At 47.7% G+C, this 25,301-nt stretch overlaps 1 protein-coding gene across 1 annotated transcript in view; it reads left to right on the top strand.

Moving 5' to 3' along the window:
- Positions 1-20,553, top strand: part of LOC144269313 (scavenger receptor cysteine-rich type 1 protein M130-like) — a 71,674-nt gene extending 51,121 nt beyond the window's left edge. Inside the window, exons 9-17 of the mRNA XM_077824958.1 lie at positions 1,077-1,391; positions 2,375-2,689; positions 5,685-5,750; positions 7,376-7,513; positions 14,248-14,343; positions 15,356-15,427; positions 16,496-16,585; positions 19,083-19,235; positions 20,185-20,553. Coding sequence (XP_077681084.1) covers positions 1,077-1,391; positions 2,375-2,689; positions 5,685-5,750; positions 7,376-7,513; positions 14,248-14,343; positions 15,356-15,427; positions 16,496-16,585; positions 19,083-19,235; positions 20,185-20,309 — 1,370 coding nt within the window. The 3' untranslated portion in view covers positions 20,310-20,553. The remainder of the gene's footprint in view (positions 1-1,076; positions 1,392-2,374; positions 2,690-5,684; positions 5,751-7,375; positions 7,514-14,247; positions 14,344-15,355; positions 15,428-16,495; positions 16,586-19,082; positions 19,236-20,184) is intronic.
- Positions 20,554-25,301: the final 4,748 nt, after the last annotated feature.

The following is a 25,301-nucleotide window of genomic DNA, read 5'->3' as shown; positions in this document are numbered from 1 at the left end:
CTGTGACTTTGTGGGGCCGCAGATAGGGAGTGCATAAATAAGAAAGTGAGGGGAAAAGTGCAACCAAAAACGTAATGAAATATTGGTGAGGAGCCGGAATAGGGGCTGCAGCCTGGCACACTCCAAATATATGTGTGCCAGGGTTTCCCTCATGTCGCAAAAGGGGCAGGTATAGGGGTGAACCGCACCAAGTACATGCCCGTGCTCACGGCTCTGTGAAGGAGCCGCCAACTGATATCCTGGGCGGGCCTCAGGACCAAGGTGGAATATAGGCTGGCCCACCGGGGCTTTTTCTTTGATGACAGGGAGTGAGAAATGCACTTAGATTTTTGACCTCAGACCTTCTTCATAATGGCTTTTTCCTTTGAAATTAGCATTTTCTGTTAAAGTCCTTAAATCCTCCGCATTTCACAAAATTTATTTGATGTGTTATTTAGCTACATGTATATTTATCATGTAAATGTTTGGCATTACACTATGACAGGAATAGACACACGGAAATAATATCCAGAACATTCCACTGGTTTTCATAAAGTTTAAACGTCTGAATACACACATATACATCTAACCATTACTTTAATCTACACAAGTGAACTGATCTAACTACACTCTAGCATGACCTGGTCAGCCAGTGTCACCCCCTCCCCATTCTGTAACAACTGAAAAGAATATTTGGTTTTGGGTAAATTAATTGCCTAATAATTCCTTGAACACCTTGATGCTTATCATTTAAGAGTTGTTTGAGAATATTCAAGAATTTGAGTAAGGGCTGTTTCCGCTAATGCTTAGTCTCACAAATAGTTCTGACTCATGTGACGAGTCCCTTAAGGACTACTCCGATGAGTATGGAATTCAGAATTAGGCCCTTACACTCACATGCTGTTTATCAATAGTGCTCTGTAAAAAGTATTCCTCATTTCCTTACTCAGCTTTTCTCCTTTTCTGTGTTTCTTGTTAAAGACAGATTTTAAAAAGCATTTCAATATCTCAGCCATTGTAGCATCATCATTGATTTGCATGGAAGCTATTTAATAATCATCATATTGCATATTAACAGCTGGGATCTATCCCTGCAGGAAGCAGGCGGATCAGACTGGTGAATGGGGCAGGTCGCTGTGCTGGGAGAGTGGAGATTTATTATAATGGCAGCTGGGGGACAGTCTGTGATGATTTCTGGGATCTGTCAGACTCCGATGTCGTTTGCAAACAACTGGGATGTGGACGCGCCATCAATGCAACTCTGTCTGCTCATTACGGGCAAGGATCCGGGCAGATCTGGCTGGACGATGTGAACTGCTCTGGAAACGAATCCGATCTCTGGGCGTGTCCTTCCAGGGGGTGGGGCCAGCACAACTGCAGACACAAAGAGGACGCGGGAGTTCTCTGCTCAGGTCTGGTCCGGGAATGCTCACGTGAGCCTGGTTACCAGGGGATTTAATGGAGGGGACAGACATTTGAGGAGAGCAGTGAGAAGGATAGAGCCTCTCCCTTACTGTCTTTTCTATAGGGTGTCCATACAGCACGTTTTGGCCAGGACACTCTATTTTTTAAGCCTGCTCTGGCCGTCCCGACTGTTTTGGCAAAAATGGGCATTTCTCTCGTTTCCTCTTGCCAACGGATCACGAGTTGGGAAGAGCAAATTGGACACATACACAGTTTTGCCAAAAAAGTGGGATGCGCCCCCTAGCGGAGTGCGGAGGAACATGTGGGGGGAGGGGGGACAGTGGTAAAGCTAGCCCAACCCGGGAGGACAGCAGGGGTCTTCGGCCACTGCGTGTGCAGGATGGAAGAATGGGGCCTCGCACTGACTCCGCACAGGTGGGTGGCAGGGGGGCTCAGGCTGGCCCACGTGCTGAGGGGAAAGAGGAACCTCAGGCTGTCCCTGTGTAGGTGGGAGGTAGGGTAGGCTCAGGCTGGCCCCACCTGTGTGGGGGAGAGGAAGGGAGGTTTTGGGTTTGGGCACCCCGTGGGGTGTTCCGTTTTCCCTTTGAGAAAATATGGTCACTCTACTCTTCTACCTACCAACTGGGGTCATGATTAGAAAGTCACCATTTCCCATCGGTTCCCACCGAGGAGTATTGGAGATATCGCAGCATTTCTCTAGTGTTGGCAGGGCAGCCACTGCTGTATTGCAGGTGTCTGTGTGTGTAACTGCTGGGAACTGATGACTTTTCAGAGGTGACCATTATATTTCTAATAGTCCCATGGTGTCCACGAGAGTCTCTCATTCTTAGAGTGATTCTCTCTGACACTTGCTCCTGCAGAATGATGTGGCTATACTTTTGGGATGAGCAATTGCTGGGATTTCACTCTTCACTCCAGTTCATTTCAGAATCAGACAATTTAAATTCCCTTTTTGTGCACTTCCTTCTAGAATTCACAGATTTGAGGCTGGTGAGCGACCGTGATTGTGCTGGGCGGCTGGAGCTTTTCTACAATGGGACGTGGGGCAGTGTTTGCTCTAATCAGATGTCTGGAGTCACCCCAGCAATTGTCTGCAAACAGCTGAACTGTGGGGATGGAGGGCAGGTTGCAAGAGACTTTGCATATGGAGCAGGTTCTGGTCCCACATGGCTGGACCATGTTGCGTGCAGTGAGCAGCACAGGTCCCTTTGGCAATGCCCATCAGGCATATGGAAACAGGACTCCTGTGATAACCGAGCAGAAGAGACCCATATTTCTTGCAGTGGTAATTCTGAAACTCTGTGCACACACCCACTCCATCTTTTACTCATTGAAAGGGTGTGATAGAAATTTTGAATGTATTTACTTTTCAGTAGAGACAGTTTTACATTCACAGTAGTGACAGACATATTTTCATTGTCATATCTCAATACAGCACCTGGAAAACAAAATGGGAGTTATTCATACAAGCTGTGTGTTACACGGTGCAATCATCTAGTGAGAGCCTACTAATGCCCATAGGCATGGGAACTTGGGGTGCAAGGGGTTAATCAGTTTGCATGGGGTCCTTGCTACAGGCCCCGCGCTCCACTGCTGGTCCCAGACACGGGGTCCCGCTACTAGCCCCACAAGATGTGGTCCCAGCCTGAGTCACCTTACCCCGATCCACAGCCCAGTCCTGGCCTCAACTCGGGGGAGAGGGTGCACAGACAGGGTAAGAAGGGGCAAGGTAAAAAGTTTGGGGACCAGACTTTCAGCACCCCAACTGTAAAAACTGTTCCAGCACCACTGCAAATGCCTCCCATTAGCAAGCATCATTTGGGAATCTCTGTGGCTGTACTTTTGGGATGAACAATCAGAGATGGGCCCAAGCTCAGTGAACAGGACGTGAGTGGTCATGCTGAGTGGTTGGAGCAGGAGTCATATCCAGTGGTTAGAGCAGGAGCTGGTAGCCAGAAATTGGAGCCAAGGGTTAGAGCCAGAGGCCAGAGCCAAAGGCAGAAATCAGAGCTCAGGGTGAGGACCAGGTTACCTGGAGCAAGGCAAGGGGTAAGTCTGGGGTCAAGGCAACAGCAAGACTGTGAACAAGACAGGAAAATGAGATATCTTAGCTGTGGGAAATGCTCTGAGCAGTTGCTGAATGCTGGTGTGGCTGCTGGACTCAAGAGCTGGACTGCTGACCAATCAGGCAGTATGACCAGTCAGGCAGCCTGATACAGTCCAGCTGCGCTCGTTAAGTAGCCTGGAGACTAGCTCTGCTGCAGCCCCTGCTTCCTGACACCCAGGCTGTGAAATCTGGGTCAGGATCAGAATTCCCAAAAAGTGGGTCTGTGCGTGTAGGTGAGCGTCTGTTTCAGATCTAAAGTCTCATTGAGTCCTTGTAACCGGGGCGCAGACTCACCAGCGGCGCCTGCTGCTGGTTGTCCTTGGGATTTAGCGTTCCAGCCGCCGGAGCGCCCTCTTCAGCCCTGTCTCGCCTTGCTGCTGGCTCCCGTGTCCCTCCCAGGACCCTGGTGCCCCTTTCACTGGGTGCTGCCCCCTGGCGGTACCCCACAGTTCTGGGTATCCCCCTCCCAGGGGAACCCCCCCACCCGCTATCCCTAACTCACCTCAGTTGTAGGCTCCTTCTAGTCACCAGCTAGTCCCTGCATCCTGGGGCAGACTGCAGTATGAGCCACTCATCACCGGCAAGGTTGGGTTTGGACCTGCTGCCTCTGCTGACCCGTGGCTGCCCCTGAAACCCCCGTACCTAATAGACCTTACCAGGCCCGCAGCCTGGGGCTTTCCTCGGCTGGAGCTCCCCAGTTCCCTTGGCCTTTCCCCAATCCTCCTCCAAACTAGGTCCTCTATTCAGGTCTTTGCAGCCAGGTCCCTCCATCTCAGAGCTAGAGGAACCTAGAGAGTGCTCTCTCTCAGCTTCTGGCTCACTGCCTATAGAGAGCCAGCTAGGCCCTGATTGGGGCGTGGTCCTCAGGTGCCGCCACTTCCCCCAGTCAGCTGGGGTTTTACTTCCTTCCCCAGCCCCAGCCCTCTGCAGGGCTTTTCCAACCCCTTCAGGGCTCGAGCGGGTGTCCACTTCCCATAACCCAATAGGTACAGTCCTCAATTCTAAGACCACCATTTCTTGTCTCTGGATCCTCACAATGATGTGGGTGTGTTTCAGCTGACAGATCTGTTTACCTTCAAACAGGGTCAAGAGCAGCTGTACACAGGGTGGATGGAAAAGACTCAGATACCCACAAACGCGCACACACCAGCAGTGAGCTGAATAAAGATTTCAACATCCAGTGAATTCACTGAGGAACGAATCCATTAGCTATGAAACAAAATAGATTTTAGATTTAAGTTTATAAAATTGCTGAAATTTAGGGGTTTAATATACAGATAAGCCCTACTCTCTCCTACATCATACACTCTTCTCGGTCCGTTCACTTAATCATTTTCTCTGCATAGGAGAAAAAGAGAAACCACCTCAGACCCTGTTTGCCGACTGCCCGAACTCGACAAGCTGCACAGGTATCTCTGCTTCTCACTGTCTCCCTCTTGGTCCCGAAGGACTTTCCCAGCTGTCCCAGTAACATGTGAGGTTTCTGCATTTTCAGACCAGGAGAAGTTACGCGTCGTGGGAGGAGAGGACAGATGCTCGGGGAGAGTGGAGGTTTGGTACCGTGGCTCGTGGGGAACAGTTTGTGATGACTCCTGGGATATGGCGGATGCTAACGTTGTGTGTAAACAACTGGGCTGTGGATCTGCTGTACCAGTCCCAGGCGAGGCTGCATTCGGTGAGGGGACTGGTCCCATCTGGGTAGAAACGTTGAATTGCAGAGGGACGGAGTCATCTCTCTGGGACTGTCCTGCTAAGCCCTGGGGTGAGAGCAACTGTGGTCACAAGGAAGATGTTGCAGTGAATTGCTCAGGTGAGTGACAGGAGATGTTTCTGCTACATGCTGTAATTTTCTGGAAGGAGGATGGGTCCAATTACCTGCCCGCCCTTGGTCACAGGCCAGGCCCTTCTTTCTCCTGTGTGCAGAAGCATCATGGATGCTGTGGGGTGGAAGCTTTGTGGGGCCATATTGGCTCAGACATCAGCCCACATAACCCCTGCGTCCATCACAGACCCCAGTGTGCTGGTTTGTTACTAGTCAGCATAGGGGGACGTGGGCCCTAAATCACTAACAGACAGACCCTGTGCTGCTCTGAGGGAGTTTGTAGAAGTGATGTCTGGAGATCTGAGGGGGACGCTACCCAGTGACAAACACATCAGCTCCCCCTCGCTCCAGACTCCAACTCTCCTCCCTTTCCCTTTGCAGGTGTGACAGAGACGACAGCATCACTGAGTAGAACAGGTAGAACATCCCCCGCTCCCATCAAGAGTTAAAATTTACCTGGTGCTGGGTCACAGAGGATGAGCTGCAAGCTGTAGCCTAAGGACAGGAGCTCCTTTCCATGAGTAAGCAGGAGAATGGTCCCGCTTTTGTGGGGAACTTTCCTGGCTTATACACTACCCCAGTGAAATGGGCTAGTGAAGGGATCTGAGTCCTCGCTCCCCCTTCCTTTACCCAGAGGCCTGCCTGACATCAAGGGCTCCCCTTCCACGCACCTGTCTGGCAGAGTCCTCGTAACCCCGACAGGGCTGGGCCCAGGATTCCTGGGGGGTCGACCCCCAACCCTGTCGTGGTCACTTAGGGCAGGGGCTAAGGTGTCCCCACTCCCAGATGCTCTCTCTGCACTGGATGCTTCCCTGACCCACTGATCATTACATGCAGTTCAAAGGAAATACAGTGTATTAAACAGCAATCGATTTTAAAAAATAAGAAAAAAGTGGGAAAGGTTAAAGGAAAACACGTCACCCTGCTCTATGGCACGGGGACGTCACAACCAGCGTCTCTGGACTGTAAGGGAAGTTCAGTCTGTTCCTCACACGTCCCAGGCCTCCTGCCCAGGCCCTGGCTGTGCTGCAGGGATACTGCGGGTCGGACGCTTGCTCTGGGGGTGGTCATACGCCTTCAGGCTGAAGGTGGCAGGACCCTTCTTCCCAGCATTGCCCCCGCCCAGTCGGGGTTACGATCCCCCTCCAAGTCTGGCCTGCCAGGCCTCTTGGCTGGGGGCGTCTCCCTGCTCTGGGCCCGCTGCCCAGGGTCCCCCTCGCTCTCCTCAGCTCCTCACCGCGCCTGGCTTCAGACTGCTCCAGCCCCAGCCCCAGCTCCAGCTCCTGCTCCTGCTCCACTCTGCCTCATCGCTGCTGCTGCTCTGCCTCCAGCTCCCTGGGCTGCTTTTTGCGGCCCCTCCGGATCTGGTTGCTGCAGCTCTGCTCCCAGCACAGGTCTCCTGTGACTCTGCTCCCAGCACTGACCTGCTCCCCGGGGCTGCTGCTCTGGTTCTCTCTGGATCTGGCGCGGCTCTGCTCTGCAGCTCAGCTCAGGCCCCTGCTCTCTCCGTAGCTTGGCCCCACTCTGTCTGACCCAGGCAATCCAGCTCACAGGGAGGACAGGACCCACCTTGTCCTCCTGACTCCCTGATTAGCCTGCCCGCCCTGTCAGTCAGGCTGACTTGGGGCATTGGCCTCTCCCCATTGTTCCTGGGGACTGTCAGTCTCAGGGTCCTGCTTTCCTATCAACCCTTCCCCTTCCTTCTGGTCCTGGGAGCTAGCCAACCGAAACACCCCCACTGAGTTTTAGTAAGGGGCCAACAGTCCCCTTACACATGCCCTGTGAAATCTAGGGGTGAATGACACCTGGGTGGGAGCTGCAGGCCATGCTGAGCCAGAGAATTCCTGTCTGCTGGCTCCAGCTGACAGGGCAGGGCCCATGATTTAAACTGCAGCCTGTGAGCTGCCCCCATGGCACACAGACTGTGTCCCAGCCCGTTACCCTGCTGTCCTGGGCCCTGCAATGAGTGACTGGGGAGATCCCTGGGCCCCCCGGATTCTCACAGGATAATCTCTCCCTCTTCCATGTTCATTTCCATCCAGCTCCCCCGCGCCGCCCTCCGACTGACAGTGGAAGAGTCACGGTGCCCATGGTCATCTGCATTATCCTGGGAGCCCTGCTCTGCCTGGTCTTAATCATCCTGGGGGCGCAGGTGCGAAGTGCCAGGGCAGAGCGCAGAGGTGGGTCCTGCTTGGTGTTACTGTGTGAAATGCCTCTGAAATAGCAGGTGGAGCTGTGCCTAATGGGGGGTGGGGCGTTGGCAGTGTAGTGGAAGGTTAAATTGTATTATACTGTTCAGCCACGAAATGGTGTTGCATGTAACAACTTACATTCGCGAACCTCAGCCATGCCTGGCAGAGCATTAAGGGATCTTATTGTGAATACATCTGTTGAGTATCTCTCCGGAAAGGAAGCTCTGTAGGCAGTCCATATCTGATACAGAAGCCTGACCTGCTTATAGCAGCCTTGCCACCTACCATGTCCAAGGTGTATGTGACATGGTGCCCTAAGTTAAGCAGTGCCAGAGGAGAAGAAAAACAGAAGAAAGAGAGCAACAGAAGTTGCAGACAGAAGGAGGAGCAATGCAGGATGGAGACAGGAAAAAAAAGCAACACAAGTTGCAGGGTTTCATCAACATCTCCCTCTTCGTTGACCAGAGAACTTCAGCTTTGACAAACCTTCACAATTGACAGACTAGAAGCAGCATTTTGCAAGATTTCAGATTGCTACAAAACTCCATAAGGAAACTGAAGCTATACAGGTATGGTGTTTACCTTGTGCTATTTGGAAGCAAGCAGAGCATTTCTTTCAATCCTTTGATTTTCCTGAAGACTGGCACAAAGATGACTATGAAAGGGTTCTGGCTTTGTTTGATGCATACTTTATACACTGGAACCTCAAAGTTACAGAACTGACCAGTGAACCACACTCCTCATTTGCAACTGGAAGTATACAACCCGGCAGCACCAGACACCAAAAAAAGAAAGAAAGAAAAAAAAAGGAAATACAGTACAGTAGTGTCTTAAATGTAAATGACTAAAAACATTAAAGGGAAAGGTTAAAAAAAGATTTGACAAGGTAAAGAAACTGTTTCTGTGTTTGTTTCATTTAAACTGAGATGGTTAAAAGCAGCATTTTTCTTCTGCATAGTAAAGTGTCAAAGCTGTATTAAGTCAATGTTCAGTTGTAAACTTTTGAAAGAACAACCGTAACATTTTGTTCCGAGTTATGAATGTTTCAGAGTTATGAACAACCTCTATTCAAATGTGTTTGTAATTCTGAGGTTCTACTGTACCCTCAGAGAAATGTGGTTTATGAAAGGGCATGTTTTCACCAGAGAATTTAAGGACTAGGGGAAAATGTTGAATAGTTTATAAGAGCTCTGCATGCCTTGGCTGAAAACTGTGATTCAGGAACAGCAAACATGAAAACATCAGAGAGAGGCTGGTTATTGGGTTAACAGATAAATATCCTTCACAGGAGCTACAATTCAAAACAGACTTCACCCTACACACTGCTGTTCAAATGGATTAGAAGCTGTTAACAAACACAGCCTGAATGAAACAAGTTAATACCATAAAACTGGTGAGGTAATGAGGGAGAACTCCCTGGCTAAGAGGAACAAATTCCACTCAAACATTCAGGATATATTAAATGCACGAAACATGGACGTTTTGCAGTTGTTTGCCACATGAACGCAGTCAGGGAATTGATTCATATTCCAGACAGACAATCAAGAGCTATTGTGTCTTGGATCTATCCTGTGTGAAGATACAGAGCCTGCCTGGAGAGTGAAACTGATCATTCAGAGAAACACTATGGACTTTAAAATGGACTTAGGAGCAGATGTAACAGTCATCTCAGAAGGGCCTTACAATCACCTTCAACCCCTCCCAGAGATGAAGTTACCTGCCACAGCTCTGACTAAGACTGGAGGCATTCTGAATTGCATGGGACAGTTCACCACAGAAATCTCTTTCAAAGAGAAAAACTTCTCATTCAGAGTGCATGTGATCAAAGACCAACAGCGTTCTCCACCTCAGTGTGGCAGCCATGATGGGCCTCATGAGAAAAGCGGAAGAACTAGAAAGATGGATATTTGAAAGGAGACCCAGTACAAATAAACTCAAGATAAAATGCTGGAGCATGCAGTGTACTTCAGGAAGAAGAATCAACAGAGCAGACTCTACAGGTGGCAGATGCAGAACAAGAGGAAGAAAACTCAGAGATTCCAAACAGGCCTCAGGCAGTCATTGCTACTGACGGAAAGCCAGATGACCAAGTTGTTACGTGTTTGGGTTGGGTAATTAGAAAACTAGTACCACTGAGCGATGTTAGGACTTTTTCCCTCGCCCCTCTCTTGGTTCTTATCATGCAATCAGAAAGCAGAAGACCATAGTCCAAGTGCAGGCAATGCAATGTTTAGTAGGGTTAATCAGGCAAGCATATCCATAGCTCTGTATGCCACAGAGTTTTCTCTGTCCTTTTTCCCACCTTCTTTTTCTTAGCAGGTTTAATTATATCCCTTGGTCCCACCCATTACAATTTATGGTCATGTTCCGTTTTGGAGGATCGTAGTATGGGGACTTCGGTACTACCTCTTTTGTACCCTAGGGGTGGGGTAAGGAGTAAGGTTATATTTCAGCCAGGGTCACCTTTTCTCTGGCTTTTTAGTGTTTCTTATGTTTGCCCACCCTCCCGCCTGCCCCTCCCATCTGGTTGCTTGACCTTGCCTTGAGATAAGGGTCGAGGCAGTCTTCAAGTATATGCTTGTATATTAAACTCCCACCATTCCCAGCAACACTTTAACTCTTTTCCTTATTCCTTTTCATTGTGCTATACACCCCATCTGGAAGCAACACACAGTGTTTTCATTCTTTGTTCATACATATTCGTAAGGAGGATATAAAAGTATCAAAAGTCAAACCCAAAATTTTATCCTAGGCTAAAAGACAGACCTATATACTAACAAGAGACACTTAATAGACTGATCTGTGCTCAACTATAAAGATACCATGATAACGTAAATGTTGTAAATGGTAGGAATGTAGAACGCAAAGGGAGAGACGTAATGGAAGGTTAAACTGTATTATACTATTCAGCCACTAGGTGACACTGTGTGTAACATACCTTGTTTAAACTAACTTCAGCCATACCTGTCGGAGTATTAAGGTATCTTACAGTGAACACATCTGGTGTGTACCTCTCTTGCACAGAAGCTCTGTAGCCAGTGCATGTCTGGTACAGAAATCTGGCCTGCTTGTAGCAGCCCTGTAACCTGCACAAGGTGTGCATGTCAGGAAGAGCTTTGTGGGGGATCCAGGGACCATCTTAAGTCCTGTCATATCTAATATCTTCAGCTATGATCTGGCCATGGAAATGAACAGCACAGCAGTGACACTTGCAGATGACACTACATTGGGAGGAGTTGAAACTAGTGGGGACGACAGAGAAATAATACAAAGGGGAAATGCAGTGGTCCCTTGCTCTCAAGTGGAGAGGGAGCCGCTCCCTCTCACTATGTCAGGCAGCAGCACTCAGGCTCGGGTCCCACTTGCTGGGCTGATCTGTAAGCAGTCTAGAGTTGGCAGCCTCCTGTCAGAGCTGCCACCAATCAAGAGTCTAGAGCCCTGGCATTCTAGGCGGGGTGGAGTATAAACAGTTTTTAATCCTCAGCATCCTGGCTGGGACAGCCAGCAGTTCATGGTTTATAAGGGAAGCTCTGGACCTCTGGGCAGGGCAGAGTAGGAAGCAGGTTTTGCCTAAGCCTCTCGGCTAAGGCAGCCAGCAAAGACACAGTCTGGGGCTCTGGCTCTTTGGGTGGGGAAGAGCAGGGAGCACCAAACAGTCTAGGGATTCAGGCCCTCAGGCAGGGCAGAGCACCAAACAGACAGTTTTGATGACCTGGCTCTGGCCGACAGCAGACCTCTTGGCCTAACGTGGGGAGGCTGCCACCCCAGGGATGGGATTGGTAGCAGGGGATGGGGGGACCTTGGTGCACCTTACTCCACTGCGTCCCAGCCCGGGGCCCAAACACTGGCAGACTGTTCCGCCACTGGATCAACAGGGATCCAGCTAAAACATGTTGACTCGGGTTTTGACAGTGTAACGGGACCAAAGTCCAGTTTCCTTGGTCTACTTCCTACGAGCATCTGGGTGAGGGGTTCCATAGTGCCCAGGTCCTTGGTCTCGTTGGGGTACTTGGCCGATGGCAGTGCCAGCAATTTCTCTGCAGGGTCGGTCTCCGTTGGGGACACGATGCTGTCCGGTGCAGGTCTAGCTCCAGAATTCTGCAGCAGGCTGGAGACTTCTGTCTCCTTCCCTGGCTCCCACTCCAATGAGATGCAAGGCCCTCCCTTTATACTTCCTGTGCTGCCCTGGTAATTCCGGCGACGTGGGCAGGGCAGGTTTGGCTCTGCCCACCACAGGGAGTGTCGTGGTCCCTCACTCTAAAGTGGGGAGGGAGGCCACTCCGCCTCACTGGAGAAAATAATACAAAGAGACTTCAAGTATTCTTAGAAAAAATAACATGTTGAGATTCCATTTAGAAAAGTACAAGAAAATCCATGTGAGGGAAAGATCCGGAATAGAGAGATACAGAAGGAGGGAGGGTACGAGGAAGGAGAAATGCTGCAAAAGAGCTTGGGTGATAATGGCCAAAGAGATCAGACAGTTCTACTAGGCATTTAGGGCATATCTACATTGCAGTGAGAGGTGTGATCGCAGCACATGTAGAAATACCCAAGCTAGCTTTTACCTAGCTCGGTGAAAGCTAGCTGGCATAACAACAGCAGTGTAGTTGCGTCAGCATGGCTGTGACGTGGGCTAGCCACTGGAGCGTGCACCCGGGCTCCTAGGCGAGGCTGTACACAGCAGGTTAGCCTGTGCTGCTGCGTGTGCTGACACAGCTACGTGGCTAGCTCGATCAAAGCCAGCTCAGATGTGTTTATGCGTGCTGCAATCACTCCTCCAGATTGCAGTGTAGATTTACCCTTATATAAGAACAGCCATCGTGGGTCAGACCAAAAGTCCATCTAGCCCAGTATCCTGTCTTCCAACAGTGGCCAATGCCTGGCACTTCAGAGGGAATGAACAGAACAGGTAATCATCAAGTGATCCATCCACTGTCGCCCATTCCCAGCTTCTGGCAAACAGAGGCTAAGGACACCATCCCTGCCCGTCCTGGCTAGTAGCCATTGATGGACCTATCCTCCATGAATTTATCTAGTTCTTTTTTGAACCCTGTTATACTCTTGTCCTTCACAACATCCTCTGGGAAAGAGTTCCACAGGCATTGACTGTGTGTTGTGTGAAGAAATACTTCCTTTTGTTTGTTTGAACCCTGCTGCCTATTAATTTCATTTGGTGACCCCGAGTTCTTGTGTTATGAGAAGGAGTAAATAACACTTCCTTATTTACTCTCTCCACACCAGTCACGATTTTATAGTTTAATATCCCCCCTTAATCATCTCTTTTCCAAGCTGAAAAGTCCCAGTTTTATTAATCTCTCCTCATATGGCAGCTGTTCCATACCCCTAACCATTTTTGTTGCCCTTTTCTGAACCTTTTCCAATTTCAATATATCTTTTTTGAGATGGGGTGACCACATCTACACGCAGTATTCAAGATGTTGCATTTATCAACATTGAATTTCATCTGCCATTGTGTTGCCCAGTCACGCAGTTTTATGAGACCCCAGTGTATTTTTCGCAGTCTCCTTTGGATTTAACTACCTTGAGTAGTTTTGTATCATCGGCAAATTTTGCCACCTCCCTGTTTACCCCTTTTTCCAGAGCATTTATGAATATGTTGATCAGCACTGGTCCCAGTACAGACCCCTGGGAGTCACCACTATTTACCTCTCTCTGTTCTGAAAACTGACCCTTTATTTCTTCTCCTTTTTTCCCTATCTTTTACCTAGTTACTGATCCATGAGAGGACCTTCCCCCTTATCCCATGACAGATTACTTTTCTTAAGAGCCTTTGGTGAGGGACCTTGTCAAAGGCTTTCTGAAAATCTAAGTACACTGTATCCACTGGATCCCCCTCGTCCACATGCTTGTTGACCCCCTCAGAGAATCCTAGAGGATTGGTGAGGCACGATTTCCCTTGACAACAGCCATGTTGACTCTTCCCCAACAAATCATGTTCATCTATGTGTCTGATCATTCTATTTTTTACGGTAGTTTAAACTAATTTGCCTGGTTCTGTAGTTTGGGTTATTGGCCTGTAATTGCTGGGATCGCTTCTGGAGCCTTTTTAAAAAATTGGCATCACATTAGCTATCCTCCAGTCTTCTGGTACAGAAACTGATTTAAATGATAGGTTACAGACTACAGTTAGTAGTTGTGCAATTTCACATTTGAGTTCCTTCAGAGCTCTTGGGTGAATATCATCTGGTCCTGGTGACTTATTACTGTTTAGTTCATCAATTTCTTCCAAAACTTCCTCTCATGACATCTCAATCTGGGACAGTTCCTCAAATTCGTCACCTAAAAAGATAGGTAGATAGTACTTTCCATTTTTAAAGCACTGCACAAATATTAGCTACTTATTCCCCACACAGTCTCTAGGCAGTACATATACAAGTACTATTTTGCCCATAGGTGTGAGCACCAGGATAGGAGAGGAATGATTTTGGGTGGTAGTAGGAGTAATAGGATACATTTATGAAGGGACCATTAAGGTTGAATATCAAGATAAACTTAATGACCGTGAAATAGCCAATAGAACAAACATGACAGGACATGGTCCTCATCACCTGGGATGCTGAAATCTAAGCTGGACAGAGCAGTGGGAATGTGCTGTAGGAACCAGTCCTGAACTGGAGTTGGGGACAGGGGCTGGATGATCTCATAGGGTTTCCCATGCCTAGCTTCTCTGAGCCTTTTCCAACCCTGCCCTTTGTTTTCAGGCTCCAGAAGATCCTTGGACCCTTTCTCTGAGGCCGTGTACGAGGAGATCGATTATAACCTGATGAGAAAGAAGCAGGAAATGTTTGATCGCTCAGGTCTGTGTGTGTCATTCCTAACAGGGAGAAAATCTCTAATGCACTCTGCCTTCTAAAGCTCTGTCTTAGAGCTAAATCTCTGCAGCCTTCAAGCCTGTGAGTCCTGGATGGCTGCAGATGCTGGGTCTGTGAAGAGACCAGCCAGTTACTGGACTGAGATGAATGAGTTTCCTCCCTAGCAGAGTCTGCTAGCCCCATTCTGAGGACAGTCAGGCCCATCTGTACATCCTGCAGCCGTAGGGGGTGATTAGTTATGGGTCAGGAAGATGACTGTTCTCAACATTTTGACTGAATGTCAATCAGGGGGGAAGATGCTGCTTTCAGTTTAGCACATTGTGGGGCACTCTGAGCATGGTCAGTGTTTCTCCCTGAGGCTACTTCTGAGATCCACATTCTCCTCTCTGCTAATGGTAGGAGCTGGTCACAGACTCTGATCCTGGGAGGGGTGTGGCCTTGTCTGGCAAAAAGGCGGGGGAGGGGGAGTATCTTCCAGAACAAAATGGGAGTCATGTCCGTGGCTGAGGAGATCTGGAGCAGCAGCCTCAGCCATAATTTTCTGCTGGATCAGGCCATGAAGCAGCAACATTCAGGAGGAGAAGATAAACATTCCCATCTAAAGATTTAGATTCTTACACCTTGAGTGTGACTCAAAACAGGCCAGCCAGTTCATGAGAAGGATTTGAATGAAACCCACAGGAGGGGATGCCATGGTAAAAGGCTCACTCAGTTCCTTCCTCACCTCATGAGGTCAATATGGCTCTTCCCAGCATCTTCCCAGTCTGAATTATCCACCCCAAAGCCACATTTACTACAAAAAACTGATATTTACCTTAGAAAGTCTGTGTCAGCCTCTCACCACTCAGTCGCTGTGAATTCAGCATCTTCCCTTGAAGAAGCAATATAGTGAGACCATAAATCTTGCTCTAGGACCCGGATGCATTGCCCATCAGCCAGTTTCACTGCTCTCACTGTGATAACATCCCATTTACCCTTTCTCCAGTTTCCTATTCAGATGACTCAGTGACAAAGCTGCAGTATTACATCGGGGACAACGAGGGGGAAAATGATCCTGGATCAGAACAAGGTAACAAGGATGGGGGTGGAAACAGAGGCACACAAAAGATTTCTGTCCAACTCTTGGTGGAAATGTGAACAAATCGTGACCCTTTCTGTGTGTGGTTGACTGTGCTCTCTCCCAGGGGAGGAGCTGCAGGGAACCTGGCAGAGAAATATTCACACTGTCTGAAAGAATCTGACTTCCACAGCTGACACGTGTCACTGTACAACCCCTGATCTATGCCCCATGACCTTAGCCCCCTGCCTCCTCGACAGGAGCATATAGCCAAATTCACGATCCAGCCCATATAATGTAAGGACTTTAAACCATGTCTTTATAGAGTTCAGTTGAATTCACAATGGTCAGCTCTGGTGTGGCAGCTACTATCTCCCAACAGCCTGTGATGGGATGTTAGATGGGGTGGGATCTGAGTTACTACAGAGAATTCTTTCCTGGGTATCTGACTGGTGAATCTTGCCCATATGCTCAGGGTTCAGCTGATCGCCATATTTGGGGTCGGGAAGGAATTTTCCTCCAGAGCAGATTGGAAGAGGCCCTGGAGCTTTTTCGCCTTCCTCTGCAGCATGGGGCACGGGTCACTTACTGGAGGATTCTGTGCTCCTTGAAGTATTTAAACCACAATTTGAGGACTTCAGTAGCTCAGACATAGGTGAGAGGTTTATCGCAGGAGTGGGTGGGTGAGATTCTGTGGCCTGCGTTGTGCAGGAGGTCAGACTAGATGATCATAATGGTCCCTTCTGACCTTAATATCCATGAATCTATGAAGCAGGTCCAGGGTTAGCTCAATACCAGCATAGATCCTGATCTCATTGAAGGGCATGACAAAGTTGGTATTGGATGCTGTGGGGCAGGGCTGGAGCTTAGTTATTTTTGAGGAAATAAAGGTGGCACAATTATTGTTTCACAGAATGTCCATGACTCTCCCTTTTCCCCTGGATCACCCTGTGACTTCCCCTGCAGACTCTATGATGAAAAGCCCAAACTCGAAAACAACAGGCCTTTAATGGGGAACTAAAACCTGCTGGGGAAATGGGTGTGTTCAGGGGAAGCTGACTGTGATGTTTGCTGTTCCAGAGGGAGCTTTCCCAGGGGGGTCTCAGTTGGATTATGATAATGTGGAGGAGCCTGCCTTGAGGAACGTCCTCCAGACTCCAGACAGCCGAGGTGAGCAATGATAAATCTGCCTCCTGGAAGCCACATTACCCCTTGGCTACTGCTGCTCCACCCCCTTCATTCCCTAGTCTGCCCTTTGATCCTGAGCTCAGGGCTGGGAAGAATTAACCCAAAGTAGCCTGGCTGGAGCCAGGGAAGGGCTGTCAGGGTTCCCTCCCCACTCTAAACTCTAGGGTACAGATGTGGTGACCCGCATGAAAGACCCCCGAAGCTTATTTTTACCAGCTTAGGTTAAAAACTTTCCCAAGGCACCAGTTTCATCTTGTCCTTGAACAGTATGCTGCCACCACCAAGTGATTTAGACAAAGACCAGGGAAAGGACCACTTGGAGTTCCTATTTCCCAAAATATCCCTCCAAGCCCTTACACCCCCTTTCCTGGTGTTAGCCGACGGCCAAGGATGTTTGGTGAGGTGCCAGCTATGCCCGTTTATACCATCCGTGACTTTAACCGCTAGGACGCACTGTCCCTTCGCGGCGGGCAGCCCGGGCTAGGCTGACGGATGCCCCAAGGTCCTAACCACCCGTGACTTTAACTGCTAGAGCTCAGAGCTCCTTCGCAGCGGGCAGTCAATACTGACTGACAGGTGCCCCAATGGCAGCACTAAGAGCCTCTCCACACCCGTGACTTTAACTGCTAGAGCTCAGAGCTCCTTCGCAGCGGGCAGCCAGGATTGACTGACAGGTGCCCCAAGAGTTTGCCCCGTGGAGGCGGCACAACTCAACGCTAGGCTCTTAGTACTCTCACCTAATGGCCAGGCTTTAGAGCCAAAACGGCTGAGGTTCTTTAATTGTGTTGGCTGCTTTACAGTAAACCAGAGAAAACAAGTCAGGCTTATGCATAAATGTTTACCAAAATTTATTAAGCTAGATTCTAATCATGTGGTTACAAAATTGCTAGTGCCTACTTATTTAAATGTAGAGATGTTACACACACAAACAAGTTACAAAACTGAAGCCACAATCCCAAAGAAAGAAAACAAAGTATAGAGCTCTATTTCAAAATATGTGTACACTAAAGATAGGAGATCAGGTGTGGGTGCTTCTTACCCTCCTTGCATCTCTCGATTCCAGCGGTGCCAAGCCAGGATCGGTCACTCAATTCCGCGGAAAGACGAATAAGGGACAAGGCATAGGGACCCTCCTAGCTGCAGAAGCCTTGGGAGGCTGTCACTTATCTGACCAGCAGATAGATAGTGAAAAGCACTCAAAAATCATGGTGCTGTAGGTCCCCTACTTATACCTCTGCACTCCTTTATTCTCTTTCTCCTTTCTTATGCCAAATTGAGGCTGGTCTGTCTGGGTGACGCCAGCTTTCGCAAGAGTAGTTTACACTTGCAAGGGAGAGAAACAATAAGTGTTGACTACTGGACATTTCTTTTATCAGGGTAAATATTTTCCCAACTAGGATGTTGGTGTGTGTGCATCACGCTATTTAGTAGGGGCTAAAAGCCATGTCTGTCACAGGGCCTCTGCCTGCTGTGAGCTTAATCGTTGTATCTGCCCCCAGAGGCACACCTGTGCTTTCACAGCTTCAAAGGCTGTGCTGGAATATATGTTAAGTGCCCTGTTCCGGCTTCCTCCTGTGTTTCCAGCAATGCTGGTCTGAGAGGGGGTGGGGGCTGGCTGTCTGGCTACACCTGGGGAGGCTTGAGAATAAACAAGATGAGCATAAACCAGCCTTGGATTTTTAAGACCCAAAAACACCAATCCGATTCTTAAAAAAAACCCAGAACTTTATTAGAAGAACAAAAAAGGATAAGAGAACAACTCTGTAAGATCAGAGTGGAAGATAATCTTACAGGCAGTCAGATTCAAAACATAGAGAATCCCTTTTGGGCAAAACCTTAAATTATAAAAAGACACAAAAACAGGAATACACATTTCCTCCAGCGCAGCAAATTTCACAAGCCAAAACAAAGAAAACTCAACACATTTTCTAGCTAGATTACTTACTAACTTCACAGGAGTTGGAGAGCTTGCATCCTTGATCTGTTCCCGGCAAAGGTATCACACGGACAGACAAAAGCCTTTCACCCCCGTCCAGGTTTGAAAGTATCTTGTCCCCTCATTGGTCATTTTGGGTCAGGTGCCAGCCAGGTTACCTGAGCTTCTTAACCCTTTACAGGTAAAAGGACTTTGCCTCTGTCCAGGAGGGATTTTATAACACTGAATACAGAAAGGTGATTACTCTTCCCTTTAAATTTATGACAAGGGTATTCCACAATTAACAGCTCCCCTCATTGTCGCCTTAAGGAGCCACGTCTTTGTTATTTTTATGTTTCCTGTTTGCTTCCCCTCCAATGTCCTCCTTTGTTTTTCCCTGTGCAGTCTGGCAGGATAATATCAAACAGCTAAACTGAGGTGTATGTGGCATTCATAAGAAATAATACACATAAGTCCCTCCTTTGCCACACCTGGCATGTAGCTTATTTCTCTATTCAGTGGAAAGCCTCTTCTCATTACCATTAATTCCCATAATTATTTCAGAGGTCCCTGCCCTGCCTGGAGATGACCCAGGGGACGGTTATGATGATGCCAGAGAAATTTCTGACCCTGAAGACGACCCTGGTTCTGGACCGAGTGCCCAGGAAGTCACGGGGGCCCATGGGGAAAGTGTCAGGAACAGGGATTCACGGACAGGTGAGTGGAGTGTACACAAGTCACCTGGAAGAGCCTTTACTGGCCACTAGGGGTCATTGTGACTGCACTGAATTGCAGTTATTGGTGAACTCTCAGCTGTGTCCCCTCCCTGACCTCTGCTAAACAGAGTTAAAAGGATTGAAATCAAGACAGAGAGAAGATTTCCTAGATAAGGTCCCTGATCCTACAAATACTAGATCCCATCTGTCAGTTTACTCACATGAATACTCTCTCTGACTTCAGTGGGACTGTTCAAATCATCAGTTACATGGGTCCATTGGCAGGATCAGGGACAAAGTGCCTTTCCCCAAATCAGGTGTCAGTGCCCTGGATGGTAATGGGAAGAGCAGGTCCCTGGAGTGGGGTTAGTTAGCGGCCTGGCTTTGAAATCCCTCTCTTCAATATGTAAATGTCCCCATTAGCACAGGATCAGAGCTGGGACCCAGGATTGCACTCCCACTTTGCACCTCAAAGGAAACTGGGTTGGGATGAAATGTGCATTTCTTTGGTCTTGATGGGAATAACGTGTGAATGAGCATTGTGTGGGTGGGTGAGATCTGTGATGTCCAGGCAAGTCCCAGGGGCTAGGGTCCCCACCCTGCTCCAGCCACCAGGTGTCTGCTGGCGTGTGGTCCCTTAGGGGCTATATCCGCTGTCAGGAGTTACAGCAGCTCCCAGTGGCCTATCAGGGAGTCGTCACCCCTCACTGCCATCCCCACACTTCTCCTGCACCAGGGAGGTCTCAGAAGAGAGAGAATCTGCTCCCACATGTTTTCTTTGAAGAACAGAGAGAGAGATAATGGTTTAAACATGTCAGAGGCCCACTAAGAGGAACTGTGGGTGGGGGCTGATTCACAGCCCATGCTGTATGTTGCCCATCCATTATGTGAGTGCACATGGGTGGAGAATGAATGTTTTGACTGTAATGTGACTTGCTTGCTATTTTCAGGCTGGAGTCTGCACTCGCTAAGAAGTGAAGAGGCCTCTGGGGCTGAGAGGGAAGCCCTGTCTCCACCTCCTCATGACCCAGGTTATGATGACGTTGATGATGGCGTCTCTGGGACATCAATATAAGAATGGCTGGGTTCAGATCAAATATCCTGTGAGGATGTAAATGCTGTATGGTTAGACTCTTCCTGTCCCAAATGCTCATTGACCCATCGGGGTATTGGAGACTATCCCTGCCTGGGAACTGCTTCAATTAGCTTTTTGATTTCAGTTTTGTTTAGATGCAAGAAATAAGTCTGACTGAGACAGGGGCTGTGATTTCCCCTCTAATTTCCCATTGATCAGACAGTCTGGAACTTCCCTGCTTTTTTGTCCCTAACACTTCTTCATTGTGAATTTTTGCTTTTTCTTATTAAAACCTTTTTGAAGATCTGTCCCTGGGCTGATGTTTCTCTCATGAGGTGTGTTGGGTGGCTCCATGGGGACCAGCAGGGAGAGAGATGGAGACTGATGTGATGGGTTCGGTCACAGAGACCCACTTGGGACTGTCACCTGATGTTCTGAGACTACATCTGAGCCTGTTTTCCCTGCCAGTTTGGGACTCCAGAACCCAGCAACAAAATATTCCTAACTCCAGAGAGCGCCCTAACCCCCAGTCCAGACTCCAGACTTTCCTCTGAAATCCAGGGGTATAAATGGGAGGTTATTTACAGGTATCTTAATGAGCACACACACACACGATTAGACAGTGACAAGAGGCCCCTAATCTCTTCTCTGCCCTACAAATGCTGATACTATGCCCTTCACTGTGGCATCAGAGCTTTGGATAGAGATGTATGAAGTGACATGATTTTCTTTCATCCCATGTGGGTCGTTCTCCATCCTTCCCTCTAGGGAAAAAGTGCATATGGATTCTTATGGAGGTTTATTTTATGACATGCTATGAGCTTATGCTACTGAAGGCAGATTTCAGAAGCTCACTTTCAAGTGGAACAGAAAAAGGGTTCAGGTGATTTTGTGATCCTGTTAGGTCCATAGTCTTGGATCAACCACCAAAAAAAGTGTCTCCTGAACAAATGAGCTTCCCCTGGCAGGAGACAGCTCCACTGTGCCTGAGGGACAATGCTGATCAATGCAGTCCTGGAATGGGAAGGAATCTTTCATTTGTTACAGGCCTAAATGCTGAAGACTCAGATCCTCAGAGGCATTTAAACCCCCTAATGTCCATTGATTTCAATGGAGCTTAAATACCTCTGCAGATACCTTAGTGGCTTGAAGATAAAGACTGAGACCTTCCATGAAACATGATATTCTAAGCGAAGGTTGAAATGCTTTGTTTAGATAAGGTTAGATTTGCTCACCTTTGTTTAAAGAAGGCATCTTTGTACTATTTTGACTCTTATGTTGTATGGTGCATTGTGGGTGTGGCACATCGTGGCAGTGTGTGATGGTATCCACGTGGTGGCGGTGTGTTATGTGATTTGTACAGAGTGTGTGGTGGTTGGGTGTTGCATGTGATCGTGTGTATATTATGTCGGGGAGTGATGCGCTGGAGTTGTATGTTGTTTATGTGCTGGGAGGGGTGTGAATGATGTGTGGTAAAGGATTGTGTTGGGCGTGTGGATGTGACTGTGGATGTGATGTGTGGGTGCTATGGTACAATTTAAAAGTCAAAAAGATAAAGTCAAAATGAAACTTTTTAATAATTTCCTCTCAGAAATGTTCAGGAAATCTATACTTCCTACAGAATGTTTTGATTTTGTGAAATCAGCATCTTCTGATGGAAAAATATTCCAATAAGAAAAAATGCAACTATCTGTCCTAGTTCTCTTTCTAAAAGACACACTTTAGGTCAACCAAAACTGTGGGCTTGATGTAGGAATTTTTATGTGAAATGTGTGTTATTCAGGAGGTCAGATGAGCTGATCATAATGGTCCCTTCTAAGCTGTGAAAGTCAAATATGAATCCCTGATGTGAGATAACATAGCCAGATCCACCCACTTCCAACAATCCAGGGAACCCTACAACACCCCTTCACAAAATAGTCAGACAACTATAGCAATGTCACTCATGAAAGAGCAAGCAAATGGCAGAAGTCTGCAGGAGATTAAAACAGCCCTACTGGGTTTTGGTTACAGTATGATCATGTCCACTCCCTGAGGGTAATAGAAAGGGGATGTACTGGAAGCAAAAACATACAGAGGTAAATAAGCATCCTGGCTGAGTTCTACAATATCTAGCAACTGAACCAGGACTGGATTAACTTTTTGTGGGCCCGGCCCAAAACATATTTGTGGGCCCCTCCTGGGGAATGAAGAGGCCAGGGGCAAGACCACAGCGGGGAGGGTGGATTTGATTTAAATCACGAGTCAGGAAGACTCAATTTAATCATGGTTTTCCACATAAAAGTGTATTCTTGTTGTTGGTTATAACCTTAATACATATTCTTCACAACTCAGAGATAGGTGTAGATTTCATTTTTAGAAGGTACACACAATACATTTTTAAACTGTGATTTATTTTGAAAACTTTTCAGATTAGTTTTAGAGCTATATCAGAAAATAAATGAGTGTTTGGTTATTTCATTTCCCAAAGATAACTGAAGCAGATATTTATGAAGTTATTGGGAGGTGAACTATCATTAATATTTGGAGGATTTTCTTGCCAGGCTGTATTAGGAGGAGAACATCACCAGACAGATATTTAAATTGTTTTATTTAACTAAAACAACAACTTTAAGTAAGTATTCTGGATATTTTTCTTCAACAGCAAACAGAATAGTTTAACAAAAAAGCCTATGTCCCTCACTTCTCACCTTTATCTCCAGACTTCTTTTCTTTGTCCAGATCTACTCCGCCCCCAACAATCTTCTATTCATTGAACTTTTGGAAACTTTGCACTTTTAGAGAGAGGTTAGGGATTGACTCTGTGTACACAAATTTGCAGAGGGACAATAGGGTTGAGGTCTGTTATTTCTCATCTCTATATATTACTTATTTATTTATTTAAAACATTTTTGCTGTTAACAAGAATGTTATCTCTGGAGACACAAATCCAGTCTGAGAACTGCAAAACTCAGCATCTCTGATGGTATCTTCTAGATTGAGCACTAAGTCCCATTGCGTAGATAGAAAAATTAACCTAAATAATCTATACAGAGGCCTGTGGACCCCCATAAGATTGGGTCCCTAATCATGAACTATTAGAACTCCTTTACAAAACTTTTCTTAAACATTACATGAATATATTATCTCATACTATAGAATTAAAATTTATAATCCCAATTCCACGATGAGATATAATGTACCTTAATTAAAACTATCTTTAGATATCTTTTCCTCAAAAATCCAATTAAAACAAAAAAATCTGATTATTTGATTTTTTTTTTAAAAAGTCATTGATTTTTATCCACCCTGACAGTTGGGCAGGGCGGGGGGAGGACTGGTCCCTAGCTGGAGCGAGGCAGGGACCAGGGGCAAGATGAGCACAGTGGGGCATGTGGGGAGGATTAGTCCCTGTTATCTCAATTGTCGGAGACACAAGGTCAGTCTCCCTTGTGGTGGAACTGGCAGCGGCGCATTATCGCCGAGGCCGACAAATTTGCAGGGGCGGCAAATTTAGAACAGCAGCATTTTTGTAATCGCGGCATCAGTGACACCGCGATTCTACCAATCACAGTGCGTATTGAAACCACCAATGACAGCGCAACGCCATTTAGTAAACGTACTCGCGAGAATCCTAAACTGCAGCGGACCCCCGCTTGAACGCGGGGTTTTGAATCCATGCGCGGTCCCGCGCTGAAAGCGAAATTCCACTATGCAGACGCGCGTTCAAGCGAGGGTCCGCTATACTTGTCATTTTATTTATAATAAAACTTGTAAATGTTCAATTATTTGAATGATATTTAGATTCATTTTAGTTCAAACAAATTTGTAAAAAAACTAAAACAAGTTCATATGGGGCCAGAGGTGGCCATTCTTTCAGGGCCTCGGGGCGGCAAAATCATTAATCCGCCACTGGGAACTGGGAATCAGAAGTGGGCCCCCTGCTCTCCTGCCCCCAACAGAATGTGTTGCCCACCTTGCATGGATGGCAGGCGCAGGATACAGCTGTCTGTTCCAGCGCACACAGCTGTTCACTGACCACCCAACTGCAGAGTTTTCCAGGACCTGCTCTGGCTGCAGGACGTGGGACCCTGGTGAACAGTGCAGCCCCAGAGCTGAGGTTTGTACGTGTAGAGCAGATGCTACAGTGGGCTGTGTGCTGGTACTGGAGGTGGTTAGTGAGCCCAGTGGCCACCAGGTCTATCAGCTGCTCCAGCGTAACCGGTCCTGGTCCCTATTCCTCTGGTCATGCTTGAGGAATTGGGGCCAGCATTCTCTCCTCCCACTGTGCATCCCATTCCTCCTTCGCCTTCTAGTACCCCGGGGTCATCAGTCTTCCAGTGCACAGTGATAAACATTTCCTCTCTGACCCTCTCCCTTTTCCCCTGCTGACGGAGGGTCCTGTCCCAAAGAACCTGAGGGGGAGGGTTGGTCCAGATGAGGTGGAAGTGCCGGCCAAGAGATGAAGGAGCATATGATTTTTCTGTCCGGGGGGGATGACGGGAATCCCTCATTTTACATTTTGCATCAAGCCAATGGCACAGGTTGGTCCTTTAATCACCTTGGTATGCTCTGATTCCATCTTTATTCACTGGCCGGCTGAGAAGCTCCTGCTAATCATGTTCCCAACCCACAGACCCACTATGGTAGGAATTGCAGATTAAATTCATCCAAAAAAAGAAAATGGTCAGTGATGCAATCCCATGCTCTAGGTGTCTCTAAACCTCTGAATGTCAAAAGTTGACACTAGACGACAGGGGATGGATCACTCAATAAATTGCCGTGTTGTGTTTCATTCCCTCTGAAGCATCTGGCATTGGCCACTGTTGGAAGACAGGGTACTGGGCTAGATGGACCACTGGTCTGACCCCGTATGGCCATTCTTTTGTTCTCTGTCTCTGAGTCTAGCAAACTACCTTAATGACTACTTAACCGGCTGAGTATGTGGTAAAGAGAAGACTCCAACTCAGCTATTTGCTTGCAGTCTCTGGCTGAAGGGCCTTCAGGTGTGAG

This window comes from Eretmochelys imbricata, chromosome 1, assembly GCF_965152235.1.
Source record: "Eretmochelys imbricata isolate rEreImb1 chromosome 1, rEreImb1.hap1, whole genome shotgun sequence".
Classification (NCBI taxonomy): Eukaryota; Metazoa; Chordata; order Testudines; family Cheloniidae; genus Eretmochelys; species Eretmochelys imbricata.
The sequence above is the reverse complement of the archived record's forward strand: the minus strand, read 5'-3'. Positions and strand labels throughout refer to the sequence as shown.